A 14453-nucleotide genomic window follows, 5' to 3' on the forward strand; every position below is an offset into this window, starting at 1 on the left:
AGGGAAGGGTTGTCGCTACTTCCCAAAGAGCGATCGAGGGACTTTAGGTTCACAGATCGAGCAGCGCCATCTCACGGGCCAACTCAGGGCCGTAGTGGATGGAACGACCCAGTGGATGTAGCATCGCCAAAAGCACGTCCCCGTCTACGTTCGAACCTCTGCCCCCAGATGGCACTCAGCCGACACCGCCCACGCGTCCTCCCATTGGCGCGCTCCTGGTGGGCGGGGCGCGCGAGGGAGAGGGAAAATCTCAGGCCAGCTCTCTAGAGAATAGTCCTGAACTGGATGAACTAAAGAACTAAACGACGTCGCGAGTTGTTTTGAAGTACTCGCATAGCCTGCCGTTGCCTGTCAGAACTGCTGCTCGTCCACAGCGCATGCGCTTAAGGAAAAAGCGCGGGTGGTGCGGCGAGGCAGAGCCTCGAGTGGACTGTGTGAAGGAAGAGAACTGGATGAACTAAAGAAATAAACGATGCCGCGGGACGTTCTGAAGCACTCGCAGGGCCTACCGTTGCCCGTCAGAGAAGGTGCTAGTCCACAGCGCATGCGCTTAAGGAAGAGCGCGGGGAGGGAGAGTTTCGAGTGGATTGTGTGAAGGTGTGAAGGAAGAGAACTGGATGAACTAAAGAACTAAACGATGCCACGGGTCGTTTGGAAGTATTCGCAGCGCCTGTCAGAACTGTTACTCGTCCACAGCGCATGCACTTAAGGAAAAGCGCGGGGAGAGATAGCAAGCAGAGCGGCTTTGGACGCCGTATGAATTGAAGTACTGTGGGCAAGTGAACTATATGAACGACGAACGCTGGACAAGAGTAAATCATTTAGAACTGCTTGCGCTGAGATCGCTCTGAGCTCCTTCTCGCAGTTGTGGACTGCTAGTGGCGCCGTTATGTTCTGACTTCTGGCTGACTGCTTGTGACTGGCACGCCCTGGAGTGGGCACGCTATTTTTGCGGCAATACACTGCAAGCTTCCCAATTTTTCCTCCACAACGCTAGACGTTGTACTTTTCTTCAAGCTCTCTCATGCATTTGAATGAAATGAGTTGAAACTGCAGTTACTCTATCACACTTCTGTGTTCTCAAGTTCGCAGCAAGCAGACGTAAGTAATCAGAAATACACGATTGTAACATTGAACAACGACGGCACCTTGCATATTGATCTGTGCATTACTTTTCTCGTTAAAAATATACGTAGCAAATTAAAGCTAAATAAAAAAGCGAAAATTACGTTTGCTATGTTGATGTTCTCGAACCTTTGGAAAACTGTATTGCAACATCATTTTGTTGTATCTCTCTTGGTCGAGCCACTTTAAAGTTTGGGACTATATTACAGTGAAACCTCCCTATCTCAGACACCTGCAGTGCAGCCGAAACGTGTCCTAGTTCGGGAGGTGTCCGAGTTAGAGAATCGTGTTTGGAATAAGTTTCTGAAATAAACAACAAACATACGCCTCGTCTCAAAAGCATATTACATATTATTTATTGCAGACAGTCGTGTGAATTGTAAGCAATCCTAGAGTAAAAATGCCGCAATCTTGCTTTGAACCGTGCCTCGCCTTCGTCCTTTGCAATAGATAGAGCTGCCTCTCGCGACATCGGTCCAGACACTGGAATGTTCTTCGAGCGGCAGTCAACAAAGAACTCCAGTACCTTCGCGTTGATGTTTTCGTACTCGCGAGCCGTTTCCTTTTGCTGTTGCCATTCTCCTCCCAAGCGCGTAAAATTTCTTCCTTACTTGTGCTGATTTTAGAAACCGTTGACTTGGACACTGCAAACTCTTCTGCAACCTGCCTGCATGTTCCTCCTGCCTGAAGCGTGTCCAAGACCTCCTTCTTCTTGTCAAGGGTCAACTCCAACAGCTTTCTCTTCGGCATTGTGTGAAGAACCCTGAATGCTTTCTGTACGGCTCTGATACGGTGCACTGTGCGAGCGCTGCAAACGAACTGAGCTCAACCGGTCGTTACCCACGTCAAATGACCAGGGATTACCCAGGGACAAAAGGAAATGAGTCTGAGTGGTTAAAGGGAGAATCCGCATAAGGTCCCTTCCGAGATTTTCGAATATTCGTCACCTTTAGCCATCAACGACCATGCCTGTAAAATATCTCCTTCGAAAACTGAGTCAAACTTGACAAAAATGATTTTCTTCTATGACGCGCTCGGTGACAGGGTAGTGCGAGCCACGAGCGCTTTTCTGCAAGCAACACCGAGCGTGATGTAAGTCGCGAGATATCCCGCGCCGTCCGCCTTGCTTTGCTGTGTGTTTTGGCAGTTTTGACGAAGGAAATTTTCCATAGCAATTGTGTTCGTTACGTCGCACACTGATCTTACACCCAGCACGATGGCCGGTAAGACATGCTGTATAATCAGTTGTGACAACAGGTAGGATACAACAACAGACGTAGCATATTTCGAGTTTCCGACGGCCAAACAACGTCGTTTGGAGTGGGAAATGGCGCTGCGCAAAATCAAGTGGAGGAAGACCAGCTCGAGAACGATATGTTCTCATCATTTTGATCCAGGAATGGTCGACACGAAAAGACGGCTCATGCGGGAACTCGGAGTGGCACCTGCGGGCACCTGCGGGATGCACCGACCGCATGTGCACCTGCAACATGTTTCATATTACGCGTGCACCCGTGGCACTTATACAGGGTGTCCCAGAAAACGTGTCATTGAATTATAATAAAAAAACTACGCCACCTAGAATCATGCAGTCAACAGCATTTGTTCTTATTAGTTTTTGCCACCTCCTAATGTGAATGTCATTACTCCAAGTTTAATTATGTAAATATTTGCGAACTGAACTCGGAAATTTGCAAAGTAAAGGTCACTTTTTTACCCCACCAACATGAAGAGCGTGCCGAATACACTCAAATTCATGATAATTCACAGTGATATTCACGAGCTATTCCATCGGAAAAAATAGCCGAATATCATGCTTTTAGGAGCACCGGACAGTAGCGCGCGATGACGTTTTGAGCGCAATCGCTCTCAGTGCGACGAAAGGAGGTTCCGAAGCCAGCCCACAGAGTGATAGTAGAAAAAGTAACAGTTCCTAAAATTGGGAGAGGGAAAGCAAAATCCCAGCGAAAGTCGGACATGATAAGCCGTGCCTGTTTTATCTGTTTCTGCGATGTCGGGGAGGGCTGGGTTTCCAACCTCCTTTCGTCGGACTGACAAAGATTGCGCTGAAAAATTCATCGTGCGCTATTCTGTGCGACCTCCGTAGAGTATGATGTTCGGCTATTTTCTCCGATGGGATAGCTCCTGAATATCCCTGTCAATTATCATTAATTTGACTAAATTAGACACGCTCTTCACATTGGCGGGGTTGCAAAGTTAGCTTTACTAGTCAAATTTCCGACTTAAGCTCGCAAAAATTTACATAATTAAACTTACGTTACACGACATTCATATGAGGAGGTGGCAAAAACCCAGTAAGAGCAAATGCCATTGACCGCATGACTCTAGTTTGTGTAGTTTTTTTATTATAATTCAATGATACGTTTTCTGGGACACCCTGTATAAGAATGTGCGACAACCTATTAGAAACTCATCATTAGTTACTCCGAGTTCGACAGTCTTCAGTGTATGGGTCCGAGGCCTCGGTTTCAAGCGACGCGCGCACTGGTACAGGGTCCGTCGAATACGGCGAGTCGTTGTGGTTTATGGTGGCGGTCAAGTCATTCTCCTCATTAGAATACACGTCTGAATCGGGCTGAAGTCCCGTGGAGTTCTATTCTGATGCGGAGTCGGTTTCCATGACTGCACGTTGAGCGTAACTTGCTTCCTGGCGTCTTCAATGCAATACAACACATGGGAATCACGGCAGACGAATCTCGCGACTGACGTCACGGCGTGGCGCTCCTCGATTCCGATGCCACCGCCTGCTCTCATAGTTTCGGTTTCGCTTTATCGTTTTCGCTGTTTATAAATTATACGCGCACATTTATACGAAACGGGGGCTGTTGTCAGCATCTGGGGGGTGGTCTCTGCTGAAATCAACTTTCACTTAATTTTGGGCACAGCCGTTGCGGACCCTCCCTTTAACGAACCCTTGGTTCGACCTTGTCCGACTTAGCACCCGAAATAGTGTCCTACTTCCGAGAGAGGGGGTTGTCCGAGGTACGGAATCTCTTCCCCAAGTATTGTCAATGCGAGCCCGCCGGTGCAGTGACATCTTGTCCCACATAGGGGGTTGTCCGAGGTAGAGAGGTGTCTGACTTTGGAGGTTTTACTGTACTTGATTGTGTTTCATTGCGAACAGGTGAACGAATGAACTATTCGTTTAGATAGTTCAGTGGAGTGAACTGAACTAAATGAATTAGTTCACAAAAGTGAACTGACTTGCCCATCACTAGCGAGAAGCTCCTGCACCGTCGACACGGCGACACCGGCTTGAGCGCGCCAAGGAAAGTTCATAATTTCAAATCAACCAATGAGCGCTCGCATACCGTGGGAGCGGCTTCAGGAGCCAAAGGGCTCGTGATGGTTGACAACTCGCGCTTCGACGTAAAATTTCTGACGTTTCGTGACGTTTGATGACGCGAAAAGCTCGCAGCGCCTCACTTTAGTCCGCAAGGGAACTCGCGAGTTTCATCCCCTTGGCAAAGCACTATAACTGCAGTGTCAACCGTGTCAACAGAATCCTGATGGCCTGCGAAAAATACAGCAAATGATTCGTCTGGATTCGCCCAGATTCGGTACTCTCGTTCCCAGCCCACCGCAAAGAGCCACACCCTGCGGGCAACTACTTTCAGACGCGGGAGGCAAAACCCTTCGCTGCTCTGAGGCTGTCGTGCCTGTCGACCAATCAGAGGCGATTTATATTGAAAGTTTGAATCTGAAGCGTTTCTATCGCAAAAGTTGATTTTTACAGCTTTATCTTTATAGCGTGGAATTTTTCGTGATTTATTTTCAGGAGTTTATTCTCGAAGTTTATTCTGCGAAGTGTAAACCAGAGTGACCCCATAAGAAGATCCCTGTGTTGGGCTACCCTCCTTACTCGCCGGATTTAGCTCCGTGTGACTTTTTCCTGTTTCCGAAGGTGAAATCCGCATTGATTGGAACACATTTCCAATCTGTGGACGACCTCAAGGCCAGAACGGCAACGCTACTGAAGGGGCTAGCACCTGATGACTCCCAGCATTCTCGTACGAAAACTTCGGATGAGCTGGACACGAGCCCGGATGCAGGCCAGATCAGGTCTCATCTGGAGTCGTTCTGGATGCATTCACGGCAAATCCGACTATGTCCTGCTTTAACCGACACGTGCCGGACCTACGACATTTCCCAATATCAGACAAGTCAGGCCGCGTTAGGGTCAGATCATGGGAAATCCGACTCTATCCGGCTTTAGCCGACACCTGCCGGACGTACGAAATGCCCGGATTCAAGCCAAGTTAGACTGTGTGCGGATCAGGTCATGGGAAATCCCACTTTGTCGGCCTTTATCCAACACGCGCCGGATCTCGGTCAGGGTGAGTCAGTTCCAGGCTCGAGTACGGAAGGCACCATGCGAGACGTATTTTCAATGTGAAAACATTAAAATAGATTTAAATGTGAAAACCTTAGTGTAGTCGACTTTCCAGTCGACTGTAATTAACGCTTGTTGTACGATCTTTTATGAAGTACTTGCAATGAATGTTACAATAAGTTAACATAATTATTTACTTAAAGTCAGTTTTACTCTAATGGAGAATTCGCAACATTTCCAAAATGCAGCAGCCGAGCCCCTCGCTACAGCCTGCTAATAAAAGAACACACAGCATTGTGAAGTCATAACGTTTATTTTGTACACTAGCAAAATCAATCTAGCACAAAGTAATAACGACAGACTACACACAGCTGAGAATGACAAGGCTCGTATGGAAACTTCTCTCCGTTACTTCATTTGCAAAGACACTTTAGACCTGTGTAACTCAATTGCTACAAATTTAGTTCCGTGAAATTGGACGTCAGCCAGACAAAGTCCAGAACGCTCATACATTTTTTTAGGTCGTGTGGCACATCGATGATTTTCAAATGTGAACATAAAATACTTATTTTCACAATATTTGCATGCAAATGTGTATATCTTCTACAAGGTGTCCCAGAAAACGTGTCATTGAATTATAATAAAAAAAACTACGCCACCTAGAATCATGCGGTCAACAGTATTTGTTCATATTAGGCTTTTGCCACCTCCTAATGTGAATGTCATGTACTCCAAGTTTAATTACGTAAATATTTGCGAACTGAACTCGGAAATTTTCCAAGTAAAGGTCACTTTTTTACCCCACCAATATGAAGAGCGTGCCGAATTCACTCAAATTGATGATAATTCACAGTGATATTCACGAGCTATCCCATCGGAAAAAATACCCGAATATCATGCTTTTCGGAGCACCGGACCATAGCGCGCGATGACTTTTTGAGCGCAATCGCTCTCAAGCTGGATTCACACATGCGTTTTTTGAACGCGTTTCGCGTTCGCGGCGCCGCGAAACGCGAGCCGCGGAGCGTTTCCAGCCGCTTTTCGAGAACCGCTCCGTGCTGCAGCTTCGGAGGGCAGAAACGCGAACGCTTTTCATCCAGCCAATCGGAGCGCTCGGAGGGGTCAGGTGGCTTCCTTTTTGCGCCGGCGGGCAATGGCGGGCCTCCCGATACCGCGCTGGGATCTTTTGTCATTTGTGCATGTGTATGTGTTTGGTGCTACCGCGTGAGTAAATTCCTTGCCAGCAATAGCTGTTTGGTGTCTGAGCTGTCAACGACGAGCTCAGAATTTGCGCAAACAACGGAATCGGCGAAAATAAATACGACTTGTGTGTGACCGTGTTTTGGTCGTCGGTAGGTAAACATGTGTCTCGCTTTTTCTGCCGTTCTTTCTCTGCTATTGTGTCGCGTTTGTCGTTCCAACGATTGATGATTCCAGTAGAAATGCTTCACGATAATTATAAAATGGAGAACATGCTTCACAATGTAAATTTTGAGGAAGAGAGCTGGAAGTGTCGGTACAATCTTGACGTAGCAACAAGAACGAAGCGCGTTTTCAGGATGGCGGCTCGGCTATGTGCGACAGGCCCCTCTCGGCGGCGCCGCGAACGCTGAGGCGGCGCCGCTTTTTGAAACGCATGTGCGAATGAGCCTTCAGTGCGACGAAAGGAGGTTGCGAAGCCAGCAACAGAGTGATAGTAGAAAAAGTAACAGGTCCTAAAATTGGGAGAGGGAAAGCATTATCCCAGCGAAAGTCGGACGTGATAACCCGTGCATGTGTTATCTCTTTCTGCGATGTCAGGGAGGGCTGGGTTTCCAACCTCCTTTCGTCGGACTGACAAAGATTGCGCTGAAAAATTCATCATGCGCTATTCTGTGCGACCTCCGTAGAGCGTGATGTTCGGCTATTTTTTCCGATGGGATAGCTCCTGAATATCCCTGTCAATTATGATTAATTTGACGAAATTAGACACGCTCTTCACATTGGTGGGGTAAAAAAGTGACCTTTACTAGGCAAATTTCCGACTTGAGCTCGCAAAAATTTACATAATTAAACTTACTTTACACGACATTCACACGAGGAGGTGGCAAAAACCCAGTAGGAACAAATGCCATTGACCGCGTGACTGTAGGTGGCGTAGTTTTTTTTTATTATAATTCAATGACACGTTTTCTGGGACACCCTGTATAAAGCGCACACAATCACTAAAAGCAGACTACTAGCAGTTACTGCTATGCAGTTAGGTGCGGCGTGGGTAATCCTGAAAGTACATTTCTGTCACGACGAAATTCAAGACAACAACATGATTTCGACAGTGAGTTCTTTCTTTTATCTATTTTGTTCGTTTTTGTGGCCAGGTGTCGAAGGAAACAGATCTGGCCTGATGACGTTCCCAAATCTGGGAATGCTATTCAGGCCAGATCCGTCAGATCAGAACAGACCTGGCCACATAAGATTCTCAGATCTGGAAGTGTCATGTAGGCCCAAACAAAACAGATCTGCCCTAATTAGGATGCGAGATCTGGAAATGACCCAGTTCCTGATCAGAACCAGATCTGGAAATTTTGATCAGGCCAGATAAAAACCAGATCAGACATTTTCGTAAGGGATTGTTTCCAACACTGGAAAACTCAGGCCGGACGCTCTATAGATAGGGGAGGGGTGTATGTTCAAGGGGATACCAATTGAGTTCGAATATTTTTGTGATAAATACGCTTTTTCGCTCCAGTCCCTCTATTTCATAGCCACACCTCGTGTGCCTGTTGTGTTGATCGTCGAGATGCCAGCTCCGGTGGTTAATTTGGTAATGCTGATTTTCAACCTTCGTTGCCTAATGCTGACACCAAGATGAAAATTATGTAAAAAGTCGGCTCCAATGATGGCCCGGTCTAGGTCCGCCACAACGAAAAGCCAACGAAACGTCCTGCGCAAGCCTATGTCCAAAGTCAGTGAACGCAATTCATATACGCGGATCGCAGATTTGTCCGCAGCTTGAAGAGGGGTGTGAGGCATTGACGAATTTTCCGGTCGGAAGGCGTCGCCGGTATATTATCGACCATTATCGACCGGCCTGAGGGTTTTCCTGCCAGTCGCCGGGCGATTCGCAGCGCGTTGATGGGTGGCGAAAACGACGGTGGTACCAGCAGTACCGAGGGCTTCCTGGCGTATGCCGTGACGCTTGAGTTGGGCTCGAGGCGCGTCGACGACTTGTGGACCGGTTTCTCGCTTGACCTCAATCGCGGAACTGGCCGTTCAAGGATGTGCGCAAGTCGGTCATCTGCGATGACACCCTAGACATCTCGTCAGTCAGCCACTGCATGTTGCAAGTCTGATGTCGGAGGGGTGTCCGGAACCGCAGGCGGACGGACGGGGGCAAGACTGTCAAACAGCTGTCCCGTGCTGGTGTTGCGACGGTTGGGACTTATGTTCAACATGCAGCCAAAGAGCGTCTGCTTATTTTCTTCCCTTTATACTTCACTGGCTCCGCACTGGGCTTTCAGAGGTGAGTATATCACCCTGACGGGAGGTCATCACGTTCAACGTGACCTTCCTACGCCACTCGCTCAAACGTCGCCCACCTACGCATTGCTGATGAAGGCCCAATAAGGCCGAAACAGCTGTCCAGTGCTGGTGTTGCGACGTTTGGGACTTATAAACATATGTTCAACGTGCAGCCAAAGGGTGTCTGCTTCTTTTCTTCCCTTTATACTTCACGTTCTTCGCAGTGGGCTTTCAGAGGTGAGTATATCACCCTGACGGGAGGACATCACGTTCGACGTGACCTTCCGACGCCACTCGCTCAAACGTCGCCCACCTAAGCATTGCTGATGAAGGCCCAATAAGGCCGAAACAGCTGTCCAGTGCTGGTGTTGCGACGTTTGGGACTTATAAACATATGTTCAACGTGCAGCCAAAGGGTGTCTGCTTCTTTTCTTCCCTTTATACTTCACGTTCTTCGCAGTGGGCTTTCAGAGGTGAGTATATCACCCTGACGGGAGGACATCACGTTCGACGTGACCTTCCGACGCCACTCGCTCAAACGTCGCCCACCTAAGCATTGCTGATGAAGGCCCAATAAGGCCGAAACAGCTGTCCAGTGCTGGTGTTGCGACGTTTGGGACTTATAAACATATGTTCAACGTGCAGCCAAAGGGTGTCTGCTTCTTTTCTTCCCTTTATACTTCACTGGCTCCGCACTGGGCTTTCAGAGGTGAGTATATCACCCTGACGGGAGGTCATCACGTTCAACGTGACCTTCCTACGCCACTCGCTCAAACGTCGCCCACCTACGCATTGCTGATGAAGGCACAATAAGGCCGAAACAGCTGTCCAGTGCTGGTGTTGCGACGTTTGGGACTTATAAACATATGTTCAAGGTGCAGCCAAAGGGTGTCTGCTTCTCTTCTTCCCTTTATACTTCACTGGCTCCGCACTGGGCTTTCAGAGGTGAGTATATCACCCTGACGGGAGGTCATCATGTTCAACGTGACCTTCCTACGCCACTCGCTCAAACGTCGCCCACCTACGCATTGCTGATGAAGGCCCAATAAGGCCGAAACAGCTGTCCAGTGCTGGTGTTGCGACGTTTGGGACTTATAAACATATGTTCAACGTGCAGCCAAAGGGTGTCTGCTTCTTTTCTTCCCTTTATACTTCACGTTCTTCGCAGTGGGCTTTCAGAGGTGAGTATATCACCCTGACGGGAGGACATCACGTTCGACGTGACCTTCCGACGCCACTCGCTCAAACGTCGCCCACCTACGCATTGCTGATGAAGGCCCAATAAGGCCGAAACAGCTGTCCAGTGCTGGTGTTGCGACGTTTGGGACTTATAAACATATGTTCAAGGTGCAGCCAAAAGGCGTCTGCTTTTTTTCTTCCCTTTATACTTCACGTTCTTCGCACTGGGCTTTCAGAGGTGAGTATATCACCCTGACGGGAGGACATCACGTTCGACGTGACCTTCCGACGCCAGTCGCTCCAACGTCGCCCACCTACGCATTGCTGATGAAGGCCCAATAAGGCCGAAACAGCTGTCCAGTGCTGGTGTTGCCACGTTTGGGACTTATAAACAGATGTTCAACGTGCAGCCAAAGGGCGTCTGCTTCTTTTCTTCCCTTTATACTTCACTGGCTTCGCACTGAGCTTTCAGAGATGAATATATCCAGAGTTCGAGGTAACTCGTTACCTTAAATAAGTTCCTTTTTGTGGTAACTCAGAGTAACTCGTTCCTTTTTCAGGTAACTTTGCCAAATTAACTTAAGTTAAGTTCCAAGTTACTTTTAACTTGCTTTTCACTCACGTCCACATATTTTCTTACTTTTTCTCCGGTTCCTTCATGGCACTCTTTGCCATAAAACGTGATATTCAATCAATTACAGTATTTTATTCAGGAAGTAAGTACCGCTGCCATTGAAATGAAGCTGAACCATTATGCGCCCACAGGGAGTAAGATGCAGAGGGTTCGAATAGACGTCTACCAGAAAAACGTCATCATGACATTGGTAGACAGACTGAAACCGAAAGAAATCGGAAAAGAAGAGGGCTGGGTTCCACGAGCAGGCACTTGTTCGCTGCCTCGCATTGAAAGAAATGCAGGACCGAGGGTCGCATCCCTTAAAGGGACCATTTCGTAATCTCCTCAAGACAGTGGCTGTCGGGCACGACGTTGTTCACCTCTAGCTTTGAGCGTAGTTCAATTCTGCCAAATTTGTGGCGCTGTCGAACACTATGACGTCATTTGTATACAAACAGCCAGAGGTCGATTTCTGGACATAAGCGAAAACGATCTAAGCGTGTTGCACTCTTCCACAGGCAACTCAATGTCAAACTCAACTGCTCACGCGTTCTGCACCTGCGTAATTCTATTTTGCGTCCAAAGTAACTTGCAAGTATCTCGTTCTTTTTTAAGTAACTCAGTAACTGCGAGTTACATTTCAGGCTGAAGAACTTCGTTATTAACTTAGTTACATTTTGCACACGGTAACATAACTTGTAACGAGTTATTTTTGATAGGTAACTTCTCAACCTATGAGTATATCACCCGACGGGAGGACATCATGTTCCACATGACCTTCCGACGCCACTCGCTCAAACGTCGCCCACCTACGCATTGCTGATGATGGCCCAGTAAGGCCGAAACAGCTGTCCAGTGCTGGTGTGGCGACGTTTGGGACTTATAAAAGTATATATATATAATGAGGGGGGAAAAGCCATTACAGAAACAAGTAGATGACACTAGACGTGTTTGAAATTCAAAATTACAGATTAAGATGACTTCTATGGCTGCACGCAGAGAAACAGATACTCATGGAACGATGCGACAGCACCAGAGGACACCTGTTTCGCCGTGTTTCCGGCTCGTCAGCTACCCAGCGCAGCTACCCAGCGCTGACGAGCCGCAAACACGGCGAAACACGTGTCGTCTGGTGCTGTCGCATCGTTCCACGATTATCTATATATACATATATATATATATATATATATATATATATATAAGTAAAATAATAAGACCTCGACGACAGATTGCAGGAAAATTAATAAAAACTAATTTGTTTGCAGTGTAACAGTGGCACTGTCTTCGTCAGGACAAAAGGTCGTCCACGTCCTATTATTTTACTTTTATTCAACTTCGCAACCGTCCCATATATTAACCTCTTTGACCCACCTATGTATATACAGGGTGTCTTTTTTAGGCGGTACAGATTTTTCATAAAAAAACTATAAGGGCTATAGACATGCCGTTTTCAGTTCTATCATCTCTGGGCTGGCGGACATTCTTGGCCATATGTTGCTCAACCGTCAAAACACTAATTACCTAAAAACCGTTAATTAACTTTTAATTATAAAAGCTACGAAGTTGTCCCAATGAGAACATCTGTTCCTTTCGGTGACCTGATATCGTATCCGTTTTCAGAACAAAAATCCGTTCGGTAGATCGTCCGCAAAAAATTCGTAAAGGAACACCATTATTTTCTTTATTTTCTTTATTGCGCATCTTTTGAGACGCGTCTTTCCTTCGCCCCCATTTTGAGATGGTGAAAGAGCCTCATGCGTCGAAGATGCAGCCACAATGCCGCCTCATGCGTCGACGATGAGCTTTAACTTGCGAAAACAAAACAAATCAAATGTATCAGGCGACGCTATCGGAACCGTCCTTAGCTTGGGCTGCATTTTCTTCAAACGCATTTCTTCGCATTTTCTGCAAAAGCTGCAAACTCTGAAATTGCAAAACATTTGCAAGAATGCTCAGATTGCTTCCCTCTATGGAATGAAACAATTGTAAAGGCATCCGAAGTGGACCCTCACAGAAGGCTTTTGAGAGAGACCTTTTTCATAACTTCTTGTGGGAACTGTGTCAGCAAACCTTCTGTAATCCTCGGTCCGGCCTTGAACAAACTGCTCGTTCCCCGGAAATGACCTCCTATTTTGTTCTCAACTGGTGTTCCCTTCCCTTCTGTTTGTTTATATTTCTTGTTTGTGAAGTAAAATTTTCAGCTGTGTTTGAGACTTCGTGCTGTGTCTGTCCCTTCGTGTTCCCTAGTCTCGGGGTTTTTACATTATGCATGCATTTTCTGTTAATCTTTTTCCAGGACGCAAGAGGCGAGAGTGTGCCCTTTCCCCCTCTCACATTGGAGGTGCAGGAAAGACGGGTCTCCGAAGATACGCAATGAACAAAAGTTTTAAAAAATGGTGTTACTTCACGAATTTTTTGCAGACGATCTACCGAACGGATTTTTGTTCTGAAAACGGCTACGACATCAGGTCACCGAAATGAACAGATGTTCTCATTGGAACAACTTCGTAGCGCAGCGTTCCTTGAACGTCAGAGGGCCACATGCTCGTTGCTGCTCATTACCCCCGTTTTTAAAATATATTGGAGGAAGGACTTTGAACGATTATTGTCTCTCATTTTGCTAGATAGCAAAAAGTTAATGCCACAAAATTTCGTGAACAGTTTAGGAATTAGTTTTGGGTGATTACTACTATCTTCGAGAGGTCCGTCTGGCTCTAGAACCTACCTGCAAAAATGACACCTATGCTGCTCTCATATCTTTCTTATTACTCTCTAACACATCAAAATGAACACCCTGCATACTTGGTATGCAACAAGCAAATCATGCTGACATTTCTACGTAGGTCTACGTGAACGACACATACGTTGCAAATTACGGTTCGGATATACAAGAGCTGACAGACTTCCATTTCGAGGAAGCAGGCAACATAAGCATGACTGAGTTCCATCACGTTGTTATGCCGTCCACTACAGTGGAACGTATTTACCAAGAACGGACTAAAAATGTAAGTTCACCTTATGTTGACGAGAAAGTGTCCGTTCTTGATAATGGGTTCAGATTCATGGCCAGACAGCACCAAATGTCGCGATAATATATAGCCTCAGTCCCATCCCGTAACGTTGTGTAGCGAAAGTAGCAGTTTATCCGAGCAGTCACCGCTTAGGGGTGGGCGCCTGTAAGGGCGTTTTTCCTGCACAGAACGATGGGGCGCCAGCGAGGCGGCGGAGAGAAAGACATGAGGAAGAGACTGGGGGAAGAGAGAGAGACAATCTAAGATGGCGGCATGGACATGTAACGCGTGTGTGACGGTGTTCGAGGCTTTTCTGTCTTTAAGCAGTTTACAGGCGTGTATCCTATCATAATGTATCCCGGACGTCAATAAATTCATCCGGTGAGCGTTACAGTTGAGCTAGCAGGCCAACGTCTGAAGAAGCCGTGATCAGCGACACAACAAGACAGTCATGCCGAAGAACAAAAGGAAGGTCTCCGATGAGGCGAACCCTCGTGAAGGCGACATCGCTGAGCTTCGTGCAAGCATGGCTACGCTTGAAAGCAAGGTGAGCCAGAAGATAGATGCTCTAGCACAGATATTGGACAAAATTGTCGCCCAAGAATGTCGAAACGGCGGCCAACAGTCCAAAGTCCCGGGCGTTGATGCGTCTGTGCAAGTCGATACG

The 14453-nt window shown here is 47.1% G+C and overlaps 1 protein-coding gene across 2 annotated transcripts in view; it reads left to right on the forward strand.

Moving 5' to 3' along the window:
• Positions 1 to 14453, forward strand: part of LOC135391555 (uncharacterized) — a 202718-nt gene that overhangs the window by 148792 nt on the left and 39473 nt on the right. The window contains exon 4 of one of the 2 annotated variants that reach the window (XM_064621853.1): positions 13619 to 13780. The exons of the other annotated variant lie outside the window; for it this stretch is intronic. Within the exon in view, the coding sequence (XP_064477923.1) occupies positions 13619 to 13780 (162 nt within the window). The remainder of the gene's footprint in view (positions 1 to 13618; positions 13781 to 14453) is intronic. 2 annotated transcript variants of the gene reach the window in all.

This window comes from Ornithodoros turicata, chromosome 4, assembly GCF_037126465.1.
Source record: "Ornithodoros turicata isolate Travis chromosome 4, ASM3712646v1, whole genome shotgun sequence".
Classification (NCBI taxonomy): Eukaryota; Metazoa; Arthropoda; class Arachnida; order Ixodida; family Argasidae; genus Ornithodoros; species Ornithodoros turicata.